Genomic DNA, 21,326 nt, shown 5'->3' with positions numbered 1-21,326 from the left:
GGTATTGCACAGCTGTCGTCTCCAGAGCCACTTCTGCTCTCTTCGTCACTTTGTCACTGTCCCAGCTCCCAGCACCTTTGCAGGGATTGCCGCCCTGCTCTGTCTCTGCCGTGTCCTGCTGGCCTGGGCAGGGACAAAGAGACCCAGACTCACCGCTGAACTCCTTCTTCAGGAAGAGCTGGAAGTTCTGCCGACCCTTCGGGTCCCGTATCAGCTCGCTGAAATTAAAGGCCCATCGCTCCACACGCATCCTGGTGGGGACTTCCACTCTGCACAGGTTGGAAACAAACAGCATTGCGGGGTTCACGTGGCCCAGCTAATTGGCAGATGAGTTAAAACCAAAATGCCCTTTGCTGGAATGCCAAGAGACTTCTCAGCACTCTCTGTTTTCCAGAATGCTGTAATGAGCTCCTGAAGTCAGTCCGCTAAGGAAGCCGTAATTAAACAACTTAGTACCCAGTGGGATGAGGATTTATCTCGGATTTATGCTGCTCTCACAATGACAGGCCAGTTTTGCCAGAGGTTTGACTCGGTCCCGTGCTGCAGGAGGCACTGGTTGCTGCCCAAAGCTTTGTCTCTTGTGAAGGCACTCTGGGAAGGCGTCCTTCGGGATGTCTGATGGGATATTATCCCTCTAACAGGATTGCTGGTCTCAAATGAGAACCAGTAATATATTCTACACTTCAGGCCCAGAGATGCCACTGTATAGTCAGCAAATACTGAGTGGAACACCAAGGGAGACCTCAGAGAAGGGATGGAGCATCAGTACGTGCCTCCAACCCAAACTCTCTCCTAAGAAAGCAGCCTGAGGTGCGTGCGAGGACCAAGGGCCATTTATTGAACCCTGAATGGCTGCACCATCGGCAGCACCTGATTTAGCAAGGTTAACGCTGAACCAAGTGCTATACCTGAGCATAACTGGTCACATTCCATTCCTGGGCTAGTAAAAGTGGACTTTACTCATCCAGGGGGAGGATCAGACCCACTCAGCAAGGGCTGAGCACATACTCTCATCATCAGTTTAGGAATTTCTGTAACTTTAAGGAAGGCTCCGCTTGAAGAAGATAATGCTGGGAGTTCAGCAGGGAGTATTCCCAAGAGACAGTTTCTTTAGCACGACCAAGCTCTTTCAGAAAGAGAACCCTTCCCTGCTCATGATCAGAGACCAGACATCATGACTAAATCAGTGGTTCCCTTTTCTGATTTCCATCAGCATAAAGGTCAGTGTAAATTACAAGCTGGCAGGAAAATACAAATACATACAGTTTTGCATTGAGATCCCAGAACTCAGGGTCATCCGTTACCCAGGGGTTGCTGGGGAGACATCCAGACAGGATGGGATCATTGGAGAGGAACTGCTCAGAGTACTTCACAAGCCTGTGAGTAAATCCAGCAAAATCGAAGTATTAACTCCCAAGCAGAATTGCAGCCAGCCCCATTATAAGCAAATAAATGGTTGCGCTGGTTTGTGCCACATGTTACAGAGGTGAAAGTCCCAGAGAAGAGCAAAGCAAGCGCTGTATTTGCTCAGGGGGGGTCTCCATGCACAGGGAGCTCTGGGAGAATGGAGGGAACACCGGGGGCACATCCCGGCTTCTCCTTCCCTCCGCTCACCCACTGCACAGCTCATTCCTCTGCAAATGAGGCTGAGGGCTCGGCACCAAGCAAAAACGTCTCTGTCCTAGCAGGAACCACACAAACACTTCTCCTACCTTCTAAGTTGGCCAGACTTGTAATTACAACCGATTTCACTAATGCCCTGGAATTTTAGCTTTCTCCTCTCTTTTTCACTCTTGGGAAAAAAAAAAAATCATCTGGTTTCTGTGCTTAAAATTCCCTCCCAGGCCAAACTGCGCTCGGAGCTGGGAGCGCACTGTCCAAGGGCCCGTTTGCTGACAGGCACCTTGGCACAGATCCCGAATTTGCAGCTCCTCCTAAATCAATGCAATGCTCTGATGCATGCACACTACCTAGTTGCTGCTCATATCCTCATCAATAATAATTTGATTAGGACCCAATCCTGCAGCTGAGATGGAGATCCCAATTTCCTGATTTGATCTCGGTGATAGACATTATCCATCAGAAGACTAGGACTAATGCATGAAGACCTCCATTCCCAAACACTTAAGCACCACAAAATTCCTGGGAGGTGTCCCCAGCTCCACCTCATCATTTGGAAAACTGAGGCAAGAGAGTTTTAAGTGACCTGGGAGTCAGGGACAGATGAAATGAGAACCTCTGGTGCCTTGCAGGCTGTGGTTCCCAGGAGACAGCACCGCTTCCCCAGCTCTTCCTCACATCCCATCCATGCGGGACTGTCTTCTCCCAGGGAACAGGCCTGAGCACCTGGTTTATCTCGGATTGGATAGGGATCTCTGGGTGGCAATGACTATGTAAAGCAGCCGGGTGGTGTGGACTGCGCCTCTTGGCAACTGGCCAGCACGTACAATTCCAAGAATGCCAGCGGCAAACACGCTACTGGCTAATGCTCAGACTGGGAACTTTGCACCGAATTGGCTTCATCAAGAATCCGATCAGGAAACACTGTCACTGAGAAGAGGAATTGCTAATTAACTGCTTGGGCGTTCACGGAGAAGTTTGTGTTTTTTCATAATATAGAATAACCAGCGACTTCCCCAGCTCTGCTGCCTTCTAGTGAGTATCACCGCACGAGCGAGAGCACTCGCTGGGGCTGAATCCATCTTATTTCAGAGCGAGTCTCGACCCAGAGGCTGGCGCTGCTCTGCAAACATCCGCAGCAAAGCCCCGTCAGCTCCAAGGGAGACTCTTCATCACGACTGGGATGCTGATCCCTCCTCTGCCTCGTGGCTCCTGGCCCAGCCAGCAAAACAACACTGCGTGTGGCCACCACATCCATTCTCCTGACTGAGTCACCAGCTGCTGGAGCAGACAGCTCCATCATCTCATTAGGAGATGAGCGCTGAAGACTAATTATCATGTGGACAGAAGGAAAGCAGGACTTACCCTCCAAGAGAGACGGAAGATTTCACTCGGGACTTCATGATGGCCTGCTGATAGTACATGATCTGAGAGGGATCAGACAAGCCCGTGGTTAGGAGCACAGAGATGTGAAGACAAGGCCAAGCCCACCTGAACCTCAAACACGCCCTCTCCCAGGTAGCAAGGCCAACTGCTTCTTCCCTAATTATTGGATGTCCAAGAAACAGAGAATCCCTAAACTGTCTCAGTAAAATAGTTTTTTTCACTGAGTTTATTGCAAATGCCAGAAGAGCATTTTGCAATGTGCAAGTAATTAAAAAGCACTCCCCATGCTATATAAAAATAGGATAATAGCTACCACCCTAGGCACCTACAAATGCTCTGGATGATTTAGCACATAATTATCATTGATCCTTGGCTGTCTCTACCCTGGCGCCACTGGATGTATCTCCTATGATTTCCCCACCACTAATTTGGATCTATTGGATTTTCGCCTGGTGTCTGTCCTTGCTTGAGCCTTCCCGTCACTGGGAGAGCTGCTGGCTGCCAGCAAAGCAACGTGCAGAGGCAGGAGATGTCCTGAAAGCACATCCACCAAAAACTCCATGGGGCAGAGACTCCGCCAGCCAAACCCGGGCATTTTCGAAACTGCTCATCCCCTGCAAAGGGGGATTTGAGCCCCCGTGCAACACTGATGTACACAATAGAATCATAGAATCATTTCAACACACACAGGATGAACCCCTAGAAGTGAGGGAAGGACCACTTACCTCTCTCCTATAAACGTCTATAGTTTTTTTCTGCAAAAATAAAGAAACAAAATCCATTAAATTGGGGTGGGTGCTTTCACTTGTCTTTTTCAAGACATGAAAACACCGTTGCAGGGCTGCCGTTGTGCAGCGCTCTCCAATTAATTCTCATTACAATTAAAATCAAACACAGCAGCTCAGCTAATCAGGGTGTCATCAAAGCTAAGAGCATCCACACACCGTAAATCGTTCCATTAGCTGTATTTACTGTTTAGCGTTGCTTCTTCTATCACAGGCTGCCTGTATGCCTTCAATTAAGGGGTTATTCTAATGGTGCTAAAATAGATTCGTTTACGAGACACAGATTAGATCATTCAATATTAGCTAAAGCAGACAGGAACCAACACATTGCAAAATATAAACACCACAATTAAAAGCCTCAGAAGTAGTATCTGCTATGCAAAGGATGCTTACGTTGTGATTTGAATAACTCAGACTATGTTACATGTCAGCCACAAATGAGCAAGCAATTGAAGGCAAGCAATTAACTGCAGGGTGTTTATTCATGCAGCTTCCTTTGAAGCACAGTTACTTTGTGTGAAATAAACTTGAGGAGGGAGAAGGAAAGATGGGTTACGGCAGGGATGCTCCCAGCTAGCCTTTAAAAGCTTACGCAGTGTTTCAGTTCCTCATCTCCCGTTTTAGTCAACAAGATCTGCATCCCAGAATTATTCTGTCAAACCAACCCATGGGTCTGCAGAGTGCCCTGGGGAAGGGCAGTTTGTGAGCCTGAGGGATGAAGCATCATCCTCCTTCTCCCATCGTCTCACCAGAGAACCTGCACCTTCTGCATTTTAGCTGTCATCACTAGTCCTGCTCAGGGGGGAGAAACCATTCTCTCTATGGCAGAAAAATACACATATTTACTGAAACTTGGCTGGTTTTGGAGGGGGCACACTCACCATTTCAGCAGCTGGAGCCAGATATGCAGCAGATCAACCAACCTGTACTGCACTGCCATGAAGCCAGCCCATCTGATCCTAACACAAACCTAGTGTAGTACTAACAGAAACCCTCACCGTGGCATTGCAAGGAAGCTTTTTCTGCTGGAAATACCATGACCAGCTCTGAATGACTCCAGCACGCATCAGCTCCGCAGGGACAAACAGGAACGCAAACAGCAGCTGCAGCAGGAGCGATGCTCCGCTGGCCACACGCAAGGAACTGCATGTGAGGGGGCAAGGGCTGACACACCAACGGGGAGAAAAAGCTCTTGGACCGGAGGATCATCGGTCATAAGGCTGTACAGCCTCTCTTGCTGATCCAAAAGCTCCTGGGACATCTGTCTTATAAATGATGGAGGACACACGGAGCAAGGAACAGCTTCTACCCTTCTCTGCTCTTAGCTGCACCCCTGATGCCAGCCCAGCTTCCATGCCAACACTATTTCTTCCCCCCATTTCTACAGCATCATCATTTCAGATACACTGTAGAAATGGAAGGAAAAAAAAAACCACCACCACCTGGTTACGCAGAGAAATTCACTGCGTTTACTGTCCTAGAAGTGTCCTCTTTAGAGAGCTTTGTTTCTGTTTCAGGCCAGTTATTTCCTGCACAATAGCAGTTCACTGTCTCCTCGGGGAACCCAAGATACAACCCAGGCCCCATCAGATTTACAAGTGCCAGCTCAACTGTTCCGTTTGATGGAACGTCAGCGTGGGTAGCACATTCACTTTAGGAAAAGGAACACATTAAAATCATTAGATGGTTATAAAAGGCCCCTCATTTTTTCCTCTGTTTTGCCAAGCAGGTGCTGGGGACAGGCCCGGTGCCGTGGGGGGGATGTCGGCATCATGGCTTGAAGGCAGCTCAGGTGGTGGTGAAGTTGGGTTATCTTCTACAGGGGCCTTAAAGGCAGGCAGCACATTACACACACAAGAGACAAACAGCTGTGGGGAAGAGAAAAAGAACACAGTAAATTAAATGTTACATAGAGCAGGAAAGGCATGAATTAAAATGCCATCACAACAGAAAAATTATATGTGGGTGAGTAAAAATCAAAGCTAATGCCAAGTCTGCAAACAAGATTTTTTTTCTTTTTTTAAAGTGCATACTACACCAAGGATCCCCTCGTGCCACAGCCTGAGTTCTGAAATCCACAGTGACTGGGAAGGATCTCAGCTGTTTCACTCCAGAGCTGCACAGCATTTCAACTCCCTTTCTCCCGCAGCGCTCCCATCACATTTCCAGCCTGGCTGCTGGTCCAAGGGACCCTGAACACTCGTGGCCTGTTGAGCACTGCCAGGTGTCCCTACCACCCTCCCCGTCCCCGACAGCAGCAATCCCAAAGTGCCCTGTACCACCCACCCTACCTCATTTGGAAGGAAATCATATTTGGAACAAAAGAGTCATTTCTTATAATGAGATTAATTTTGCAATGCCCTTAACGAGTGACTTATCGCAATTACTGCGGATAAGCTCCCCGGCCCTGCAGGCTTCAAATCAAAATGGCAATTAGTGAAAGGCTTTGGTCTGTCTCAGTCGAGTGCTGTTCAACGCCCTCCTCCCTGAGACGCACTTGGACACCCAGCACGGCCGCGTCACATCCCAGTGTCACCAGCTGAGCGCTCCCTGTGCTGGGAACCAGCCAGGACCTGCTGCACAGCCCTGCAGCTGGACCTGATGCCATGAGCTCCCGCAAGAGCTGGGACACCCGCTAATTTCCAGGTACCCGTTGGCATGGACCTCCTCTGCTCCCAGTGTGCATCTACCTGACCGCATTGTGGAGATCATGATCATTATATTTTTGCCCGTCCGGCCACCATTCGGTGTTTACAGAGGTCATAAACAGCTGGGCAACAGCTTTTGTGTGTGGGCCCAGATGGAGCCTGGAGTGAAGAACAAGCACAGGCTACTGTGAGCTCATTTTGGACTAGGGCACTGCAAATCACACCCACACACTGCCCTGAACGCCACGGTGCTCTGTCCGTGCATGCAGCTGGGCCAGGATGACCATGGGGATCCTGTGAGCACGAGCATAAGATCATCTCAACATGCATCGCCACGGCGCTGCTGCTTCCAGCACAACAGCTGGAAGTCACACCCATAACAGCCCACATGCCCAGTTTCGCTCAAATTGCCAGTTTTCCCCTATATCTTATCTGCTGCTGATCCTGTTATATCACAAGTTAGGATGGACGCAGCAGAAGTTCTGCATTTATCTGGCAGCCAGACTGACAAAGACTTATGAAATTAAAGACCAGCAATGACTAAAATAATCTGTGGCAGATTTGCTGCATACAATAAGCTGGGGCATTTCATTCAGTAGTCCCTGAATCCAGCGCAGTGATTTTTGGCCAAGCTAAAGCACCTTTCAGAAAGACCCTCTGGTTACAGAAGGAGGCAAAAGCCGAGCGTGTCCCTGCAGGGAGGCAGCAGGCTCTGGCAGTTGCCTGGTAACTCTCTAAGCAGCTGGATCATGAGCCTGAGATCTGGGTAACAAAAGGCTAAAGCATCCCTTAATTAGCTGTTCAATGGATGGTTATGTCTGCCTTACTCCTCCTGCCCAACTACAACTCCTAACTCATTATAACCACAAGGGATGCTCATGGGTCAGTAACGAAAGTCCCTTTCAAAGGAGTGCGATGTTTGGCTGAGCACCTGTTTATCCCAGAGGACTCTATCAATTAGGGAGGGAGCAGCCTACCAAAGGGTCTGAGGCAAGTGAAAGAGAGATGTTCACACCAATAGCAGCTTCAAAGAAGTCATCCTGATGTCAGAAATTAATTATCACCAAGAATATTTTCTGTCTTAGCTGTCAAGATAAAAGAAAACTAATTGGCCAACAAAGTGAAGCTATATCAAGTGGGAACAGAGACAGAAATCGAATAAATGGGCGCTGGATTCATGCACTCATTTTCTGCTCTTATCGTTTCACCCATGTTGGAGCCAAGGGCTGGGCATGCAGAAAACATCAATAAAACTGCGCTGCCTGCAGCAGGGCTGAGATGTGGCCAAAGCAGCACAGTCCAGCCCAGCATTTACTGGCAGAGCTTGGGTCATCCTGTCTGCTCATCACAGGCCGTTGAGCCACAGGTGCTTGTGAGAGCACCCTGCAGAAATAATAATAATAAAAAAGCTGCTAGTCCAAAGGTGGCTCTATGTGAGCTTTTGGCTGTCCTGTGTATTGCCACTCTATCTACCAAAAGCAAAAAAAGGAGCAAGAAGAACCTGATCTCTTCAGCTCGGCCTCCAGAGAGGAGGCACAACTCAGATTGCAGCTTCAACAAGAAAGGCAGCAAAGTCACCTCAAAGCTGGTGTCCTTTGGGTCACACCCTCCTGGGGGTCCTTGCTGACAGGAGGAATCAAACATCTTTCTTGAGTCCAGGGTGGGAACTGAACAGAGATCCCTGAGCCGAACCGAGATCCCTGAGCTCGCTTCCTCTGTGCTACCAGGCAGCTGGCACACGGCTACGGGCTTTCAGTCTGTTTGCAAACCTAAAACCCCCTTTCATGTCAGCTGTAAAACTGTGGGCGAGAAGTTGGCTTACTCCTCTTTTCCATCCCTCTCCCTTTCCACCACTTCTTCTCTCTTAAAAAAAAAAAAAAAGGCGCTTTCGGCAGCTACTACTTACAGCAAGAAAATTTAAATACACTCCAACCCTACATTTTGCTCATTTTCAGTCTCTATAGCAACAGAACGCAGTTGGCCAAAGCAATTATCCTGCCTCTGGCTGTTGAAATATTCAAAGGCTGCTACAAAAATGAGAAGTTGTGGGAACATAGTGAGTGGGATCGCAGTAACATTTGCATTTAATTGCTGAGAGACACTTTGACTTCGCTCCCAAACTAACACCATTAAGTGCACAAATGCAGGATCGCTTAGAAGGACTGAAGGAGCAAGAGAAGAGCAGCTCCAGCTCATAGAATCATTTCAGCTGGAAGAGACCCTCAGGATCATCCTCACCCCCTGACTGCGTTTGTCTGACTGGGGACTCTGAACCAGTCCCACCCAGTTCCAGCCTCCAAGGTCTCAGCTCATTAATTTTGTTTCTTTATGGTCTAGCTATACAACATGCATTCTTAGGCAACATTTTGTGTCTCCAATCCATGACACCAACGTCTCCATCTTCTTGCCACACATTACCCTTTCAGAGGTATTTCGTCATTTTAAACGTGGATCTTTCCTCTGATCCTTTACACCCCCCCAATGCCATATTCAGCACTAACAAAGAGGCAGCAACAAGCATCTGGAGGTAGAGGATTCCATAATTCAGCTTCGCCAGCAGAGAAAACATGTCTTGTAGCTAAACACTCACACTAACTGCTGTGGCAAGAAAGCTGACAAAGTATTTTCAAGCCAAAAGATGCTGCCAAAGCCTATTTTGAGAGCCTCACTCCCCTGTACAATGAGACGGTTTCAACTTCTGGCCTGCTTGGCTGTCAGAGCTGAGCAATCCCAGGGACGCTGTCTGGGCCCTCCTGAACAAATCCAGTAGGTGTGGGAAAAACAAAACAAAACACAACCTGTCTCACCTGGTTTACCTTATTTTCATTGGGATCCGTTACACGGTCTAACCCATACTCTAGGACGTCTAGCATGCCGGGCTGTTATGAACAAGAAACATCAAGAGCTTTGTAACTCATCTGTGTTAAAGTTGTGGCTCACACAAACACATAAAGAGACCCTCAAGCCCCAAAGGGCTCCAGTGCCAGCAGCGCCCCGGGGGGGCTCTGCCCCCCAAATCTGAGCACAGGTGCTGCTGCTGGACCCCAATCCCTTGCACCTTTGAGAGCCACCAAGGAGAAATGTGTGGACCCAGGGCTGACCCGTTCCTCAAGGAGCAGCAAGAGGGTGCACAGCCCATGGCCGTGCCCTCACCATGTGGGCTTTGTCCCAGGTGGCTGCAGGGAAGCCATCACCGAGACACTAAAGCCACACGCCAACATCCACTACTTACAGGAGTCCGGTTCACCAGCCAGTAGGCTCTCTCCTGGCAGTCCAGGGCGTACCTGTCCGCCTTCTTCCGCTCCTTCCCTGCCCTGCAAAGCCAAGAACAGGATTTAACCCTACCAAGGGAATTAATGAACTTTGCTCTCCCAAAAGCAGTGGCAGGAGAAAGAGGGCACACGCCCCAGCCTCCCCTGCCCCGTGGGTCCCAGCCTGACCACTAGATGCTCCATTGCAGCCTCCTGACCACACCTTACCCCGGCTAATTCTGCACTGCAGATCATGCTGTTCACGTGGCCGCACATGACTGTAGCTTTTGAGAAATCATCGTCTTCCTGAGCTCCGCTGGGAGCAGACACATCCTCTTTTGATTAGACAGACAGCCCTTGGGTAGAGTTTTACGCCAACAACCCAGTACTTGCGGTCATTCCTGCTGCCTCGTGTTTATCCGTCCCCAATGTCCCCGGGCAGTATCTGAGGACTGCCATGCAGAGATACACCCCAGACACATCTCGTCCCCATCTCACAGTAAAGTGGGATGTTTCTCACAGGAATTATTTGGCAATGGGGCCAAGCAGTGTTCTCAGGCACTAAAACCTAAATCACCTCTACTTTTAAACAGAAGAAGCGCCAGCATGGTTTGGGCTTGGACCAAGTAATTCTTTCCCAGACAAGTCCTGGGCACAATTTGGGACTTAGCATGGGCAAGAGAGCATTCCCAAAAGGCTGTTTGCATGTGGCCACCCTGCTGTAGTTAACAGGGTGGATGCGGGCTGTTCTGCACCAGTCTGCCCCAGCACCACCATCAAACAGCCTCGGACGTGTTTAATCTACTAGTTCAGACACAGTCTTGGTATCTAACTCTAAAACTGTGCTTGGCATCTCTTAGCCCAAGTCTGACCTCAATTTACAAGAACAACAGTCTCGTGTTTAATGAGACAGTTATCTGATGAGCTGTATTCTGATGACTTGGCTACCAGCCCAGCAAAAACAGAAACGCTGCTGAACAGCAGAGGCAGCGCCTGCAGTGCTGGGAGGTAAAAAAGGTGAAAGGAATGCACAGAAGTAGGAAACATCCCACCTCCGAAGGAGTAATCTCATCTCATGTTCACTAATTTTCCTGGGAATTTGAAGGATTCAGCTCTTAAAATTAAATTGTTATGGCTGGGTGCCTAAGTGTGCATGTCAGAGTTTTCTCCAGAAGCCCCTGCTGGGAGCATTTACTGCTTCTTGATTCAGGCCATTCGGTTCAGCTGTGAGACATTTGCAAGCAGAACCAGACCCAAACAGCTCCTAAGTCCAGCGACTTGATCCCCTAATGGTCACGGACAACCCTGAGCTAAAAGAAGTCATTTCTAATGCGGGCTGGCATGCTGCAGCATCAGTCCAGTCATCTGAAAACAGCCGAAATCCTTCAGGCACGGTGTGAAGTGAGCAAAGTTTCCTTGCTAAATGGAGAAACACCCATCTGATAGGAAAGGCAGGTTTGTCTCACAATCTTGAGGGGCGCTTGCAAGTTATTTTAAAGCTGCAGTTTATGTTTTTAAGCTGTAATTTAACTGTGTACCAAGACGGTGAAGCTCTGCCTCCTCAAACCCCCCACAGCGATGCAAATAAGGGAACGCAAGTCAACTCACTTGTACTGCTCTTTGGCCTGCATAATAACGAAGTCCCACTTGTAGTTTATTTTTTGATTGAGCATGTTGTAATATTCCTGGAATAAAAATAAAAAAGCAGTTAGTGTGAAAATTCTGGACAAGGCGCTCCCATGATAGGGTTTTCTTGACTCTCCAGAGCTCAACTGAGCCAGGCTGGCAACCAAGCCAAGAAATCTGGATTGTTCTGAACATAATTACCTGAATTGCAACAGTTCAAAAAATACCACTGCAAGGAGAGCAATCACCCCAGCTAAAATTATCATTAACTTCAGAGTGTTTTCCTGTACTGGCCACTTTTTCACTTCCAAATTTTTGGCTTTTGACAGTGCTGGAGTAACACCTCATGCAATGTAAGAGGTGATTATTTTGCCACGCTCCATTCATTAGCAACAGAGGGTTAAAGCTACAGTAAACGAGGAGCTTGCAATGGAAAAAGTACAACATTCATTACCTTTTCATACTCTTCTAAAATCCCTTTCCTCTTAATGTTCTTCTTCGCTAGGTAAATTGCTGTGGAGGGCAAAGCAAATAAGCAGTCACTTATACTCAGACCAACAAATCCAAGAATAATTGAAAATTTCCCCACGTGACAAGCACTAATCATCTTTGTCTGTTACAATATATTCCAGGGCATGAGCTCCAAGCTCACTGAAATAAAATGAACTTGGTGCTTCCAGTTTGTTGCTGACGCCTCAGGAGCCGGGCTGGGAGCAGCCCCGCAGAAAGGGCCGTGGGTGATTCTGCCCACAGTCACTTCTCCTGCGGGAATTCGAATGGGTCTCACAGGTCAAAGACCACTGGACCAACTCTTTAAGATGTTGAGGTTCTTCAGAGTTTGACCTCTGAGTTTTCCAAATACAGGCCAATGTTTTGTTCCAAGTTCTGCTAAAAATATTCCAATCTAAAATGGGCTTTTTTATTTCCCCAGAAGATACACAGCATAACGTAGACAAAAGCCAGCAAGAGCATCTTGGTATAAGCAAATCGGTCTGTGAACTGCGCAGCCCCCAGGTGCAAACCAAGCTGATCAGCCCAACTTTCATGACCCGCCGTATCAGAAAAAGCATTATAAAGACAACAAAAGATTGATAGGGAAAGAGCCATCAATGAGCTGCTGTGCATTTTATAAAGAAAGAACTATATCCAAATCTACGGCAAGACAGTCTTGGGCTCAGATCCAGAAATACACTTAACTACTCAGGGAAACCTAACCTTGTGTTTAAAGTCTTCCCTACCCAGCAGAGTATTTCAGATGTGTTCCAGTCTGATGGATCTTAGTGGAATGTAAGAGAAGCTTAAGCACTTTCTCTCATCAAGTCCACCTTGTGTCACACCCAGAGCATTCCCTCAGTTCGACATTACTGAGAATTATTCACAAAACAGCATGAAAGAAAATGCAAGGGCTGGTCATTGCATGGGGACACACAGCACAATAAGATGAGCAGCAAACATGGTGCAGGACTGCATGCACAAACACAGGGGCTTGCACTGTGCCTCCCAAACACGTACAATGTTATAACTTACCATAGTCCGTGTCATCAGCAGGCCAGGCCTGCACGGGCCAGAAATAGGGGGTCTGCAGAGAAAACAAGTCTTTTGTGAGTGCGCAGCAGCCCTGAGCTCATACTCCCTCAGCACAGCAGAGGGAGAGGGAATCTCGGCCATGCTCAGAGCTCCACAGCTGTGCGGCAGCTCGCAGGGTGACATGGGACAGATACAGCAGCAGAACCCGGCTCAGCAGGCTGCCAGCAAACCCACCCTGTTCTGCACTCGGCTGACATGGCAAACCTCGCTGCTGCCTGCGCATTCACACCGAGATGCCGGAGCCTCATTTGGCACCACGGAGGAACCGGAGTCCTCATTCAAAGTACCAATGTGGGTACCCTAATTTCCCGTTGCAGTAGAAACAGTCCAGCCGTGAATCTTGATAACATCCTGTTATTACTGTGCTTTTTTCTGTATTCATTATTCAGTCTCCCCAGATCATTCTATTTTCAACCAGACTCCATTTGCTGCTTTAAGACTGGGAAGGGAACGCAGGTTTGGAAGACAGCACAGCTATTTTGAAGTTGAACAAGTATGCTAATTTAGTTGAAGGAAGTATCACAGTTTCCTTGTGAATTGTAATGATGTGACACAGAACTGGGGGAACTGGCCTGAGGCTTCTCTCTGGATCCTCTTCTCCTTCCTCCTGCATGCTGAACAACCAGCAGGGCTGCACACCTGCCCCAGCTGCCTGCTTTTCAAACAAGTGCTGAACTCCCTCTCCATGGCTTTAGACAAGGTGCAACTCACTTGAAACCTGTACAGGCTGCTGTCTGTCTTAAGGGTGAGGTTCTTTGGCTCCTGGAGAGGGTAGATGTATCCGTATTTGACAAACAGGTCTCCCAGGTGGAGTGCCTCTGAAAATTGAGAAAGCGGATGTTTTGATTGCACAGGAATACTGCACTGGAATTTAAAAGTGAGCTGCTACACAGGAGAGGAAAAGTAATCTAAGTGGTTTTGTCTACAGAGACCTTAAAGTTCTACAACTTGAAGCTGAAAAAAGTGTCCATTTTTACATTTCTACCCACCTTCCTGAGTGATCTGCAAGCGCTGGAGAATCCACTGCAATATGTCATTACCTGTAAAGCAAAAAAACCATCAGGTGCTTGAAATTCCGAGTGTGCCAAAAATCCACGCACGGGCCAAAACAAGACCCCTCCAGTCCTCCCCGCTCACTGTGCTCTGGAGCCCACCAAGCACTCAGACCCCTTCCTGCAAACGTGATTTCAAATGCACCACACAAGAAAAGCAGAGATAAAACACACCGCGGGTCTCTCGCTGGCCATGCTGCTCCTCAGGCTTTCTCCTGACCAAGCAAAAGGGAGCCCAAGGCCGGCGCTGAGCTCAGGATGGCACAGCACGAGTGTGCGCACACACACGTGGCCTGAGCAACACTTAAACCATCACTGGCTTAGAAAGGATTTAAGCAAAACGCAACAGCCTCGACCCCCAGGGAAGGTGAAGTGCCTCTTGTTTCACACAGTCTTGTCTTGAAAGGTTCGCTGCAAAGTATCTCCAGATTCACCGAGCACAGACCTGCCTCGGTTTTTGTAAGAGACCAGTGATGGGTCCTCTTGAGTTGTTTAAGAGACACGACTTTCTAGGAGTCAAAGGACAAACCAAACAAGGTTTCTGCATTCACAAAGTCTTCATCTCTCCCAGTTCTTCTTGTGGGGTGTGGGCCAGTCATACCCACAGGCAGCACAAACCTCCAGCAGCTTTAGTTTTATGCTCTGGGGGCAAATTTCACAAATCTCCTTCCAAATACACTCATTCCCTGATCAGTTTTTGGTCTTTCCCTCCAAACGTCCCCCAGGATTGCAGATTGAGGTGTTGACCTTTCTTGACATTGCAGTGATGACTTAACTTTCTAATAGTGGCTCAGAGCTCTTATCCTACCGCCTGCTTCCTGAAATAGATGAAATTAAAGGATTATCTCATCACTCATTTCTAGACAGCTCTCTCTGTAAGCATTTTCCCCCAAAGGTGCACATTTAACGTGGAGGTTTATTTGCCTTTTCTGTTGCGAGCCATTTTCCCGACACCGAATTTAACCAGTTAGCTTCTTGCACATGAAGAGCCAGCTCTCTCCAGTGGATCTGTGTCCACTGCTCTGGTATCTTCACCAATCCCTCACTAAACAACAATCAGTCTTTTGCAACACCCAGAAGCCAATCAGTATAAATGTAATTTGTGCAGCACTAAAAATACCATAGTTTAGAGAGTGATGACCGCCACACAAGGAGGCTGGAACTCACTTGTCCATCAGGAGCAGAATTTATGATTTATGCAAGAGGGAACTTGTAGCAATTCTGGTTAAGGAACCAGAATAAAGCAGACAGCACGCAAAGAGGTTGAGCATCAATGGGCATCCTCCCTCCACATCACCTAGTCGTGGACTTTTAGGAAGTGGTATTTTATTTTGGTCAGAGATGGAGAGAAGTACTTGTTCCCCCTGCACTTAATCCTGGTGGCACATCATCTTCAGGACAGGGGAATCTTTTCTGCAGCACTGCCTTAGCCGTTCACTTACAGCGGGGGGGGCAAGGGCAGCTCCTTTGCAGATGCAACATACGCCACCAAATTCAGCTGCATAATAGTGATGTAAACCAGGATAAGGTTTGTGATGTGACGCACGGACAGTGCTGCTGAGAACAAGCTTCAGATGTCGTCCAAGTTCTCCTTACCCTTTTCCTGATGGATCCCATGGGCAAGCAACTTCATCTCAGGGCTTCTTCTTCCTCACTTGAAAAAAAAAATAGGGCAAACAACACAAAGGGCGTACTGGGCTTTGCAGATACAGTGGGGAAAAATTAACCTATTCGGTTAAGTTGTCACCCAAGTTGCCTGGAACAAGCTTGCTGGTTTCAGTGAGAGTTTGTGCTCTGAATTTCAAAGTGCTGCAGAAAGACCAAAGCAAGTGGGGGGAAACTTGGGTACAGTATGTGTGAATATTTTTTGGAACACGGGCTCCCTGGAGTGGCCACAGGGTCCACATGGGGCTTTCCTTTGATGAGCTTTCTTGGCCCCTTCCCTTGACAAAGATCTTACCTGCCACAGCGTGTGGGATGTTCGTGATCATCACGCGCTGCGTCTGCGTCTTGACGCCTGTGTCTGGATTCTGCATCTCCATCATAAGCGCTTCGATCTGCAAAACACGGTGGGGACGGGATGTGTCACAGGAGGGGACAGGGGGAGCCCCAGGGCCAGCGCAGCTCTGGGCAGCACCCCAGAGAGGTGTGCACTGGTGGGCCATGGGAACAAATGCAACAGCCTCAGTCCTCTCCAAACCTCCCCTTGTCATTAGAGATGTCACTGCCAGACCGTGTCAGCTCTCACTGACTGACACTGTCACTCCCTCCTACAAAAGGCACAGGCACAGCCAGGGTCAGCAGATGAGAGACAGGTTGCGACCACTCCCTGAGAGCTGAGCTAAAAATAAAATTTAAAAAAACCAAACACCTCTGCTACCCATAAATGTTCTTCTCCGGGTTCATATTGCTGGGGTAGTAAGAAGGAAAATGGGAGGGAATAGAATCTGCGCTTCTATGGCACAAATACCCCAGCTGTGCACAGGCTTGTAGATATTGCACCACGCACCAAGAAAATAAGCAATGTTTTGGCTGGAGACCAAGCAGCAAAGGTTCTTCTTTCGGATCTGCAGATAGTAAGCAGACAGGACTTCCGAAAAGCAGCAGGACAAGCACACTGCTTCGACCAGGGCTGAGCAAGAAGCTCAGACCCCAGGGAGATGAGAACAGCGCGTCCTTTGAGAAAGCACAGCCCCCACCCCAGCCGAGGCTTTGAAAAGCTGCCCAAGGACCCATGACAGCGGGGAGCAGGATTTACATGCAGGAAAGGAGGATAAAAAACACAGAAACGGGGCCCAGGAGGTGCACAAGGGACTCTCCGGCCATTCCTGTGCATGCTGCACCCCCTCTGTGGAAGATGCTCTTCTGTTCGTCTTCTGCTTCCAGAGATATTAAATCAAAACCAGTCCAACAGGACCAAATTGGTCTCTCCACACATTCATTTTGGGTGAGGCTGGAGCTTTTTAACTAGGATTAGAGGATTTAACAAGCATGACTTGATGACACGCATAATGAAGGGTATTGTCTTCATAGGCACCACAGTGACTTTGGTCTCAAGTCTTGCCAAGTTCAGTGAGGATTTAAGCTGTAGTGACGGGACGCGCTCTGAGCTTGACAGGGAAAAAAAATGGATTTTCAACCGTTTTTAAAGCGAGTGTCAAATTAATACTAAAACAGAGAAGCCTGGTAGAATTTAACACAAATATTTGTACAAATACTTCTATAAAATAACTTTAAATAGCAAAACCAGACCCAAAGTGATGGAATATGAAGACTTTTTTAGACCTTTTAACTGCATCCCCGATTTCAACCTCAGCAAGTCCAAGGCAGCTGTGTGAGATGAGGCAGGGCAGGATGGTCCGGCAGGCAGGGCACTAATTTAGGAAGCTCAGATTCAGTTCCCTCTAAGCAAACGCACTTATTCTCTCTGTAACTGTATTTCTTCTCTGCAGACACCACTTGACTGCACAGAGATACTGGGGGTAAACACAGCACTTGTTCCCGGTACAGCCCCAGCACGGGGCAGCCATTCCCTCCCCAGGGAGCTCAAGAGATGAGTCTTTACCAGCGGAGAGTGAGGAATTGGCTCAGAAACCCCCAGAGCCTCCCAGCACAGCGCGTTCCCTTTCTTCAACCAGCAAAGAGCTCCAGACTCCCGTCGTGTTCATACCCCACCAGGCTCCCTCTTGTCACGGGAGAAATAACACGTATTAAAAAGAAACAAGTGAGATGAGCCAGGGAGCTGCTGTTGGGAGATGCCTGCTGCTCTGGCTGCAAACCACGCACTTTGCTGATCAAAACTCAGCCCATCTCCTCCTCTGCTCCCGAAGGAACACTCTGCTGACCATGGGCTGCTGGCCATCAGGAGCTGCTATCAGCACCAGCCCGCTGGCGGGAGGGCTGCTTAAAACACAGTGGGAACATTTGCTTTCCTTTGCTGAGGGCTCTAGCACATTTTATCATGCTTTCAGCCGGAGAAGCTCTGTCTGGTTTGAATTTTGTCGAGCCAGAAGCCACTTCCTGACACTGGTCGACGGGTGGAGATACACGCAGAGGTAAATGTCAGCGGGACGGCTGACGGAGCCGGGCTCTGGGCTGAGCTCATGGAGCCACCACGAGGCACGAGCCCCATCGAGATGGCCCTTCAGATCAACTGGAATTGCTGCACCGAGGTGACCTCACCCTGAAAACCACAGAGGAGACAACAGGAAAACTGTCTGACCCCCCAGCTGATCGCAAGAAGTCACCAGGGTCACTGGTGGCAAAGCGAAACCTGAACTTGCGAATGATAAGAAAAAACATCGCTGCACTTCAGGAGCAGGCGGAAAGCCCTGGGGTGGGTGAGGGTCCTTTCCGCAAATGATCAGTCACTGTTGGGGTGCCCATGGTTCTGGAGAAGGAGGATGGATGCTCTTCCACAGGAGGGAGCAGTGGGGACAGACGACCACTGATGGATTGCTAGGGTGAGTTACCTGGGTGCGTTTCCAATCCTTGTTTCTCTGAGCTTTACCCTTTGGGCACCTGCACCACAGAAGTGTCAGGCTCCAGGTGCTGAGACTCTGGCACAAAACCAGCAAAACCCTTCCAAGAGGAGATCAGTCTCTCTCAGCATCAACCCACACAGAGGCATCTTTGCTTCAGATGGAAGAAAGACAAATTTTCCCAGCAGGCTCCAGCTCACAGATGAATGCCCGCTCCTGGTGCTGTCATTAAATATCTGCTGCTTTCTCCATCATATTTGCCCAGTTCTTGCCCTGCTCCCTGCCTGGTACCGTTTGCGAATATCATCCCTCCATGCTCTGATTTCCAAGGTAGCAACACAGCCCTTCATCACAACTCTGGCCTCAGAGGGCTAATTCAATTGTTTTTGAGGTCTACAGCAATCCTGCTTTGCACATTCATAAATCAGAGAAAAAGAAAAAAAGAATCATTTCTTAACCACCTAAAACTTCCTGCTTCTTCTTAATTAAAGGTGAGAGGAGGAGGCCTGTTCCCATCCAGTGCACAGAGATCCCACACCCAGAGAAGTAAACCTGCGCACAGGGAGGGCAGGGCTGGTGCTCCCTCTTCCCTCTCTGTGCTGTCATTGCTCCGGCCGAGCCTTCTACTTACACCCACACGGCAACAACACCAAACCGAAGGCCTGTCCTGCCTGGCCGAGCACTTGGCCTCTCACCAGGGCTGCTCGGAGCACGTCATGCTCGGTGCGAAGCTCCGCAGAAACGCGTAGCACCGGCATCTCCCCCCAGGACAGGGAAAGGGAGGATGGGATGAGGCTGAGCTTGGCCTAAGGCTCAGCTTCAGGCATACCAGGGGGGATTGGACTAGATGATCTTTTGAGGTCCCTTCCAATCTCTAACATTCTGTGATTCTGTGATACCCAGGACTTCTCTCTTAAACAGAGAGAAGCCTGATGGGTAGCTCCTTCCAGCAAAAACACAATTCAGATGCTCACAAACCTTGAGAAATGCCCAGACAGGTGATGGGCAGCAGCTGTTGGAGGGTCTATGCCCAGAGAACCAACTGCTGCAGAAGCCCCCAGCCACGCTGCAGAGCCTGGGCTGGTCCCTCCCCGGAGGCAGCGTTGCCTCGGGAGGAGCCGTCAGGGACCAGAGGAAGGAGGAGGCAGAGGAAAAAAGCGAGTGGCATCCACCAGCCCTACCCATGAGACACGAGTCACGATGCAGCTCGTGTCGCACAGCAAGGACACGCGCACAGCCCCGGGGAGCACAGCCCTGCCCGGCGCCGCCTCCCGCTTTGCAGCTCATGCCCAACGGAGCCAGATCCCGGCTGCTGGGGCAGGCACGGGCACCGAGAGCTTGGGCTCTCCCAGCATCCGGCCAAGTGCATCCAGCCAAAATAATTTCAGAGGCTTCCTCCCTGTTCCGACAGACATTTGTGCCAATATTCTTCCTATTGAGACAATTTAGGAGGGGAAAAAAATACCATAAAAGAAGCTGAGCATTAGTCATCGATATTTCATGGACTAGCAGGGCCTTAGAAGGTGCTTTCTGATTCACTGAGGAGACTAAGAGGAGAACTCATCGCGGTCTACAGCGTCCTCACAAGGGGATGAAGAAGGGCAGGCGCCGAACTCTTCTCTTTAGTGACCAACAACAGAACCCGAGGGAATGGCAGGAAGATGTGCCGGGGGAGGGTCAGGTTGGACATTCGGAAAAGGTTCTTCAGCCAGAGGGTGCTGGACACTGGAACAGGCTCCCGAGGGAGGTGTCACGGCCCCAAGCCTGACAGTGTTCAAGAAGAGACTGGACAATGTCCTCAGACACACAGTGTGACCTGTGGAGTTGTCATATGCAGGGACAGGAGTTGGCCTCGATGATCCTTATGGGTCCCTTCCAACTCAGGACATTCTGTGATTCCCCACGGTTCGGCCATGAAGACCGAGCTCTACATCCAGCCCAAGTCATATAGAGCAAGCACAGGGCACTGCCTACCCCTGGCACAGCAAACCCTTTTCCTCCCCTGTCCAATGGCAGGACTGCCGCGGTGACAAGCTGCCCATGGAGAACCAGCGCACAGTGACATGTCGCAGCTGCAAACGCTGCAGGAATCCCCCCGTGCAGCTGGAGCAAACCCATGGTGACAGTGTTATGTGCCAGCTGGTGGCAAAGCTCAATCACAGGCTTAAGTAATTAAGAAAGCTTCTCTCTAGGATTTTAGCTCCTCACAGATCTAAGCCTGTGCCGAGCATCCCCAGCTCCCAGCACAGGCAACCAGTGAAGGTGTTTCAGGAGCGCTCTGAGGACACGGCCGTCCACGCACAGACCATGTAATAGCTGAGAATCCATCCACTTCTTCCCTGAGGTCCGGAAAAAACAGAGGAGGAAGTAAAGCAGAGATGAGAGCCCAAAGCCTGAACCTGGAAGCTTCCTTTCCTCTTGCTGACAGGTCTTAGACTCGCAAAACACTAGAAATAAAACCCTCTCCCTGCTCACAGCGCGAGTGGCGCGTGCTCTGTAGCAGCGGTTTGCTGTGTTTTAATGGATCTGCCCACTTGAGGAACACTGAGCGCTTTGCAAAGACTGCTAAAAAAATACACAGCTGCTGGAGGCTGTTTTCTCAATGCACACAGCTTCTCCTCTGCACCCCCGCATGCAACTCCAAGCAGTATTGCTCAGTGCAGAATTCAGCCCAGAGTATTTTCCTTTGGCAGGGGTTCCCAGCCAGATTTACCTTGAAAGACACAGCACCAAAAAAACCCACCTTATTTACTTCCTCTAGTGTAAAAAGTACAGCGTTTGTATTGCCAGACTCATCCTGTAGCACTGAATAGCCCCAAATTTCCCCCTTTTGCCTCTGGAATCCTCCTCAGGTCGTGGGCGTTGCAGGAGAGCCAACTACAACTCGAAC

The 21,326-nt window shown here is 49.2% G+C and overlaps 1 protein-coding gene across 1 annotated transcript in view; it reads right to left on the bottom strand.

The window, feature by feature from the left end:
* RGS9 (regulator of G protein signaling 9) overlaps positions 1-21,326 on the bottom strand; it is a 31,157-nt gene that overhangs the window by 8,892 nt on the left and 939 nt on the right. Inside the window, exons 2-13 of the mRNA XM_065647692.1 lie at positions 15,916-16,012; positions 13,893-13,943; positions 13,615-13,721; positions 12,844-12,895; positions 11,771-11,829; positions 11,299-11,375; positions 9,672-9,753; positions 9,247-9,318; positions 3,732-3,761; positions 2,986-3,047; positions 1,264-1,377; positions 154-269 (exon numbers count right to left, since the gene is read on the bottom strand). Coding sequence (XP_065503764.1) covers positions 154-269; positions 1,264-1,377; positions 2,986-3,047; positions 3,732-3,761; positions 9,247-9,318; positions 9,672-9,753; positions 11,299-11,375; positions 11,771-11,829; positions 12,844-12,895; positions 13,615-13,721; positions 13,893-13,943; positions 15,916-16,012 — 919 coding nt within the window. The remainder of the gene's footprint in view (positions 1-153; positions 270-1,263; positions 1,378-2,985; positions 3,048-3,731; positions 3,762-9,246; positions 9,319-9,671; positions 9,754-11,298; positions 11,376-11,770; positions 11,830-12,843; positions 12,896-13,614; positions 13,722-13,892; positions 13,944-15,915; positions 16,013-21,326) is intronic.

This window comes from Caloenas nicobarica, chromosome 18, assembly GCF_036013445.1.
Source record: "Caloenas nicobarica isolate bCalNic1 chromosome 18, bCalNic1.hap1, whole genome shotgun sequence".
Lineage (NCBI taxonomy): Eukaryota > Metazoa > Chordata > Aves > Columbiformes > Columbidae > Caloenas > Caloenas nicobarica.
The sequence above is the reverse complement of the archived record's forward strand: the minus strand, read 5'-3'. Positions and strand labels throughout refer to the sequence as shown.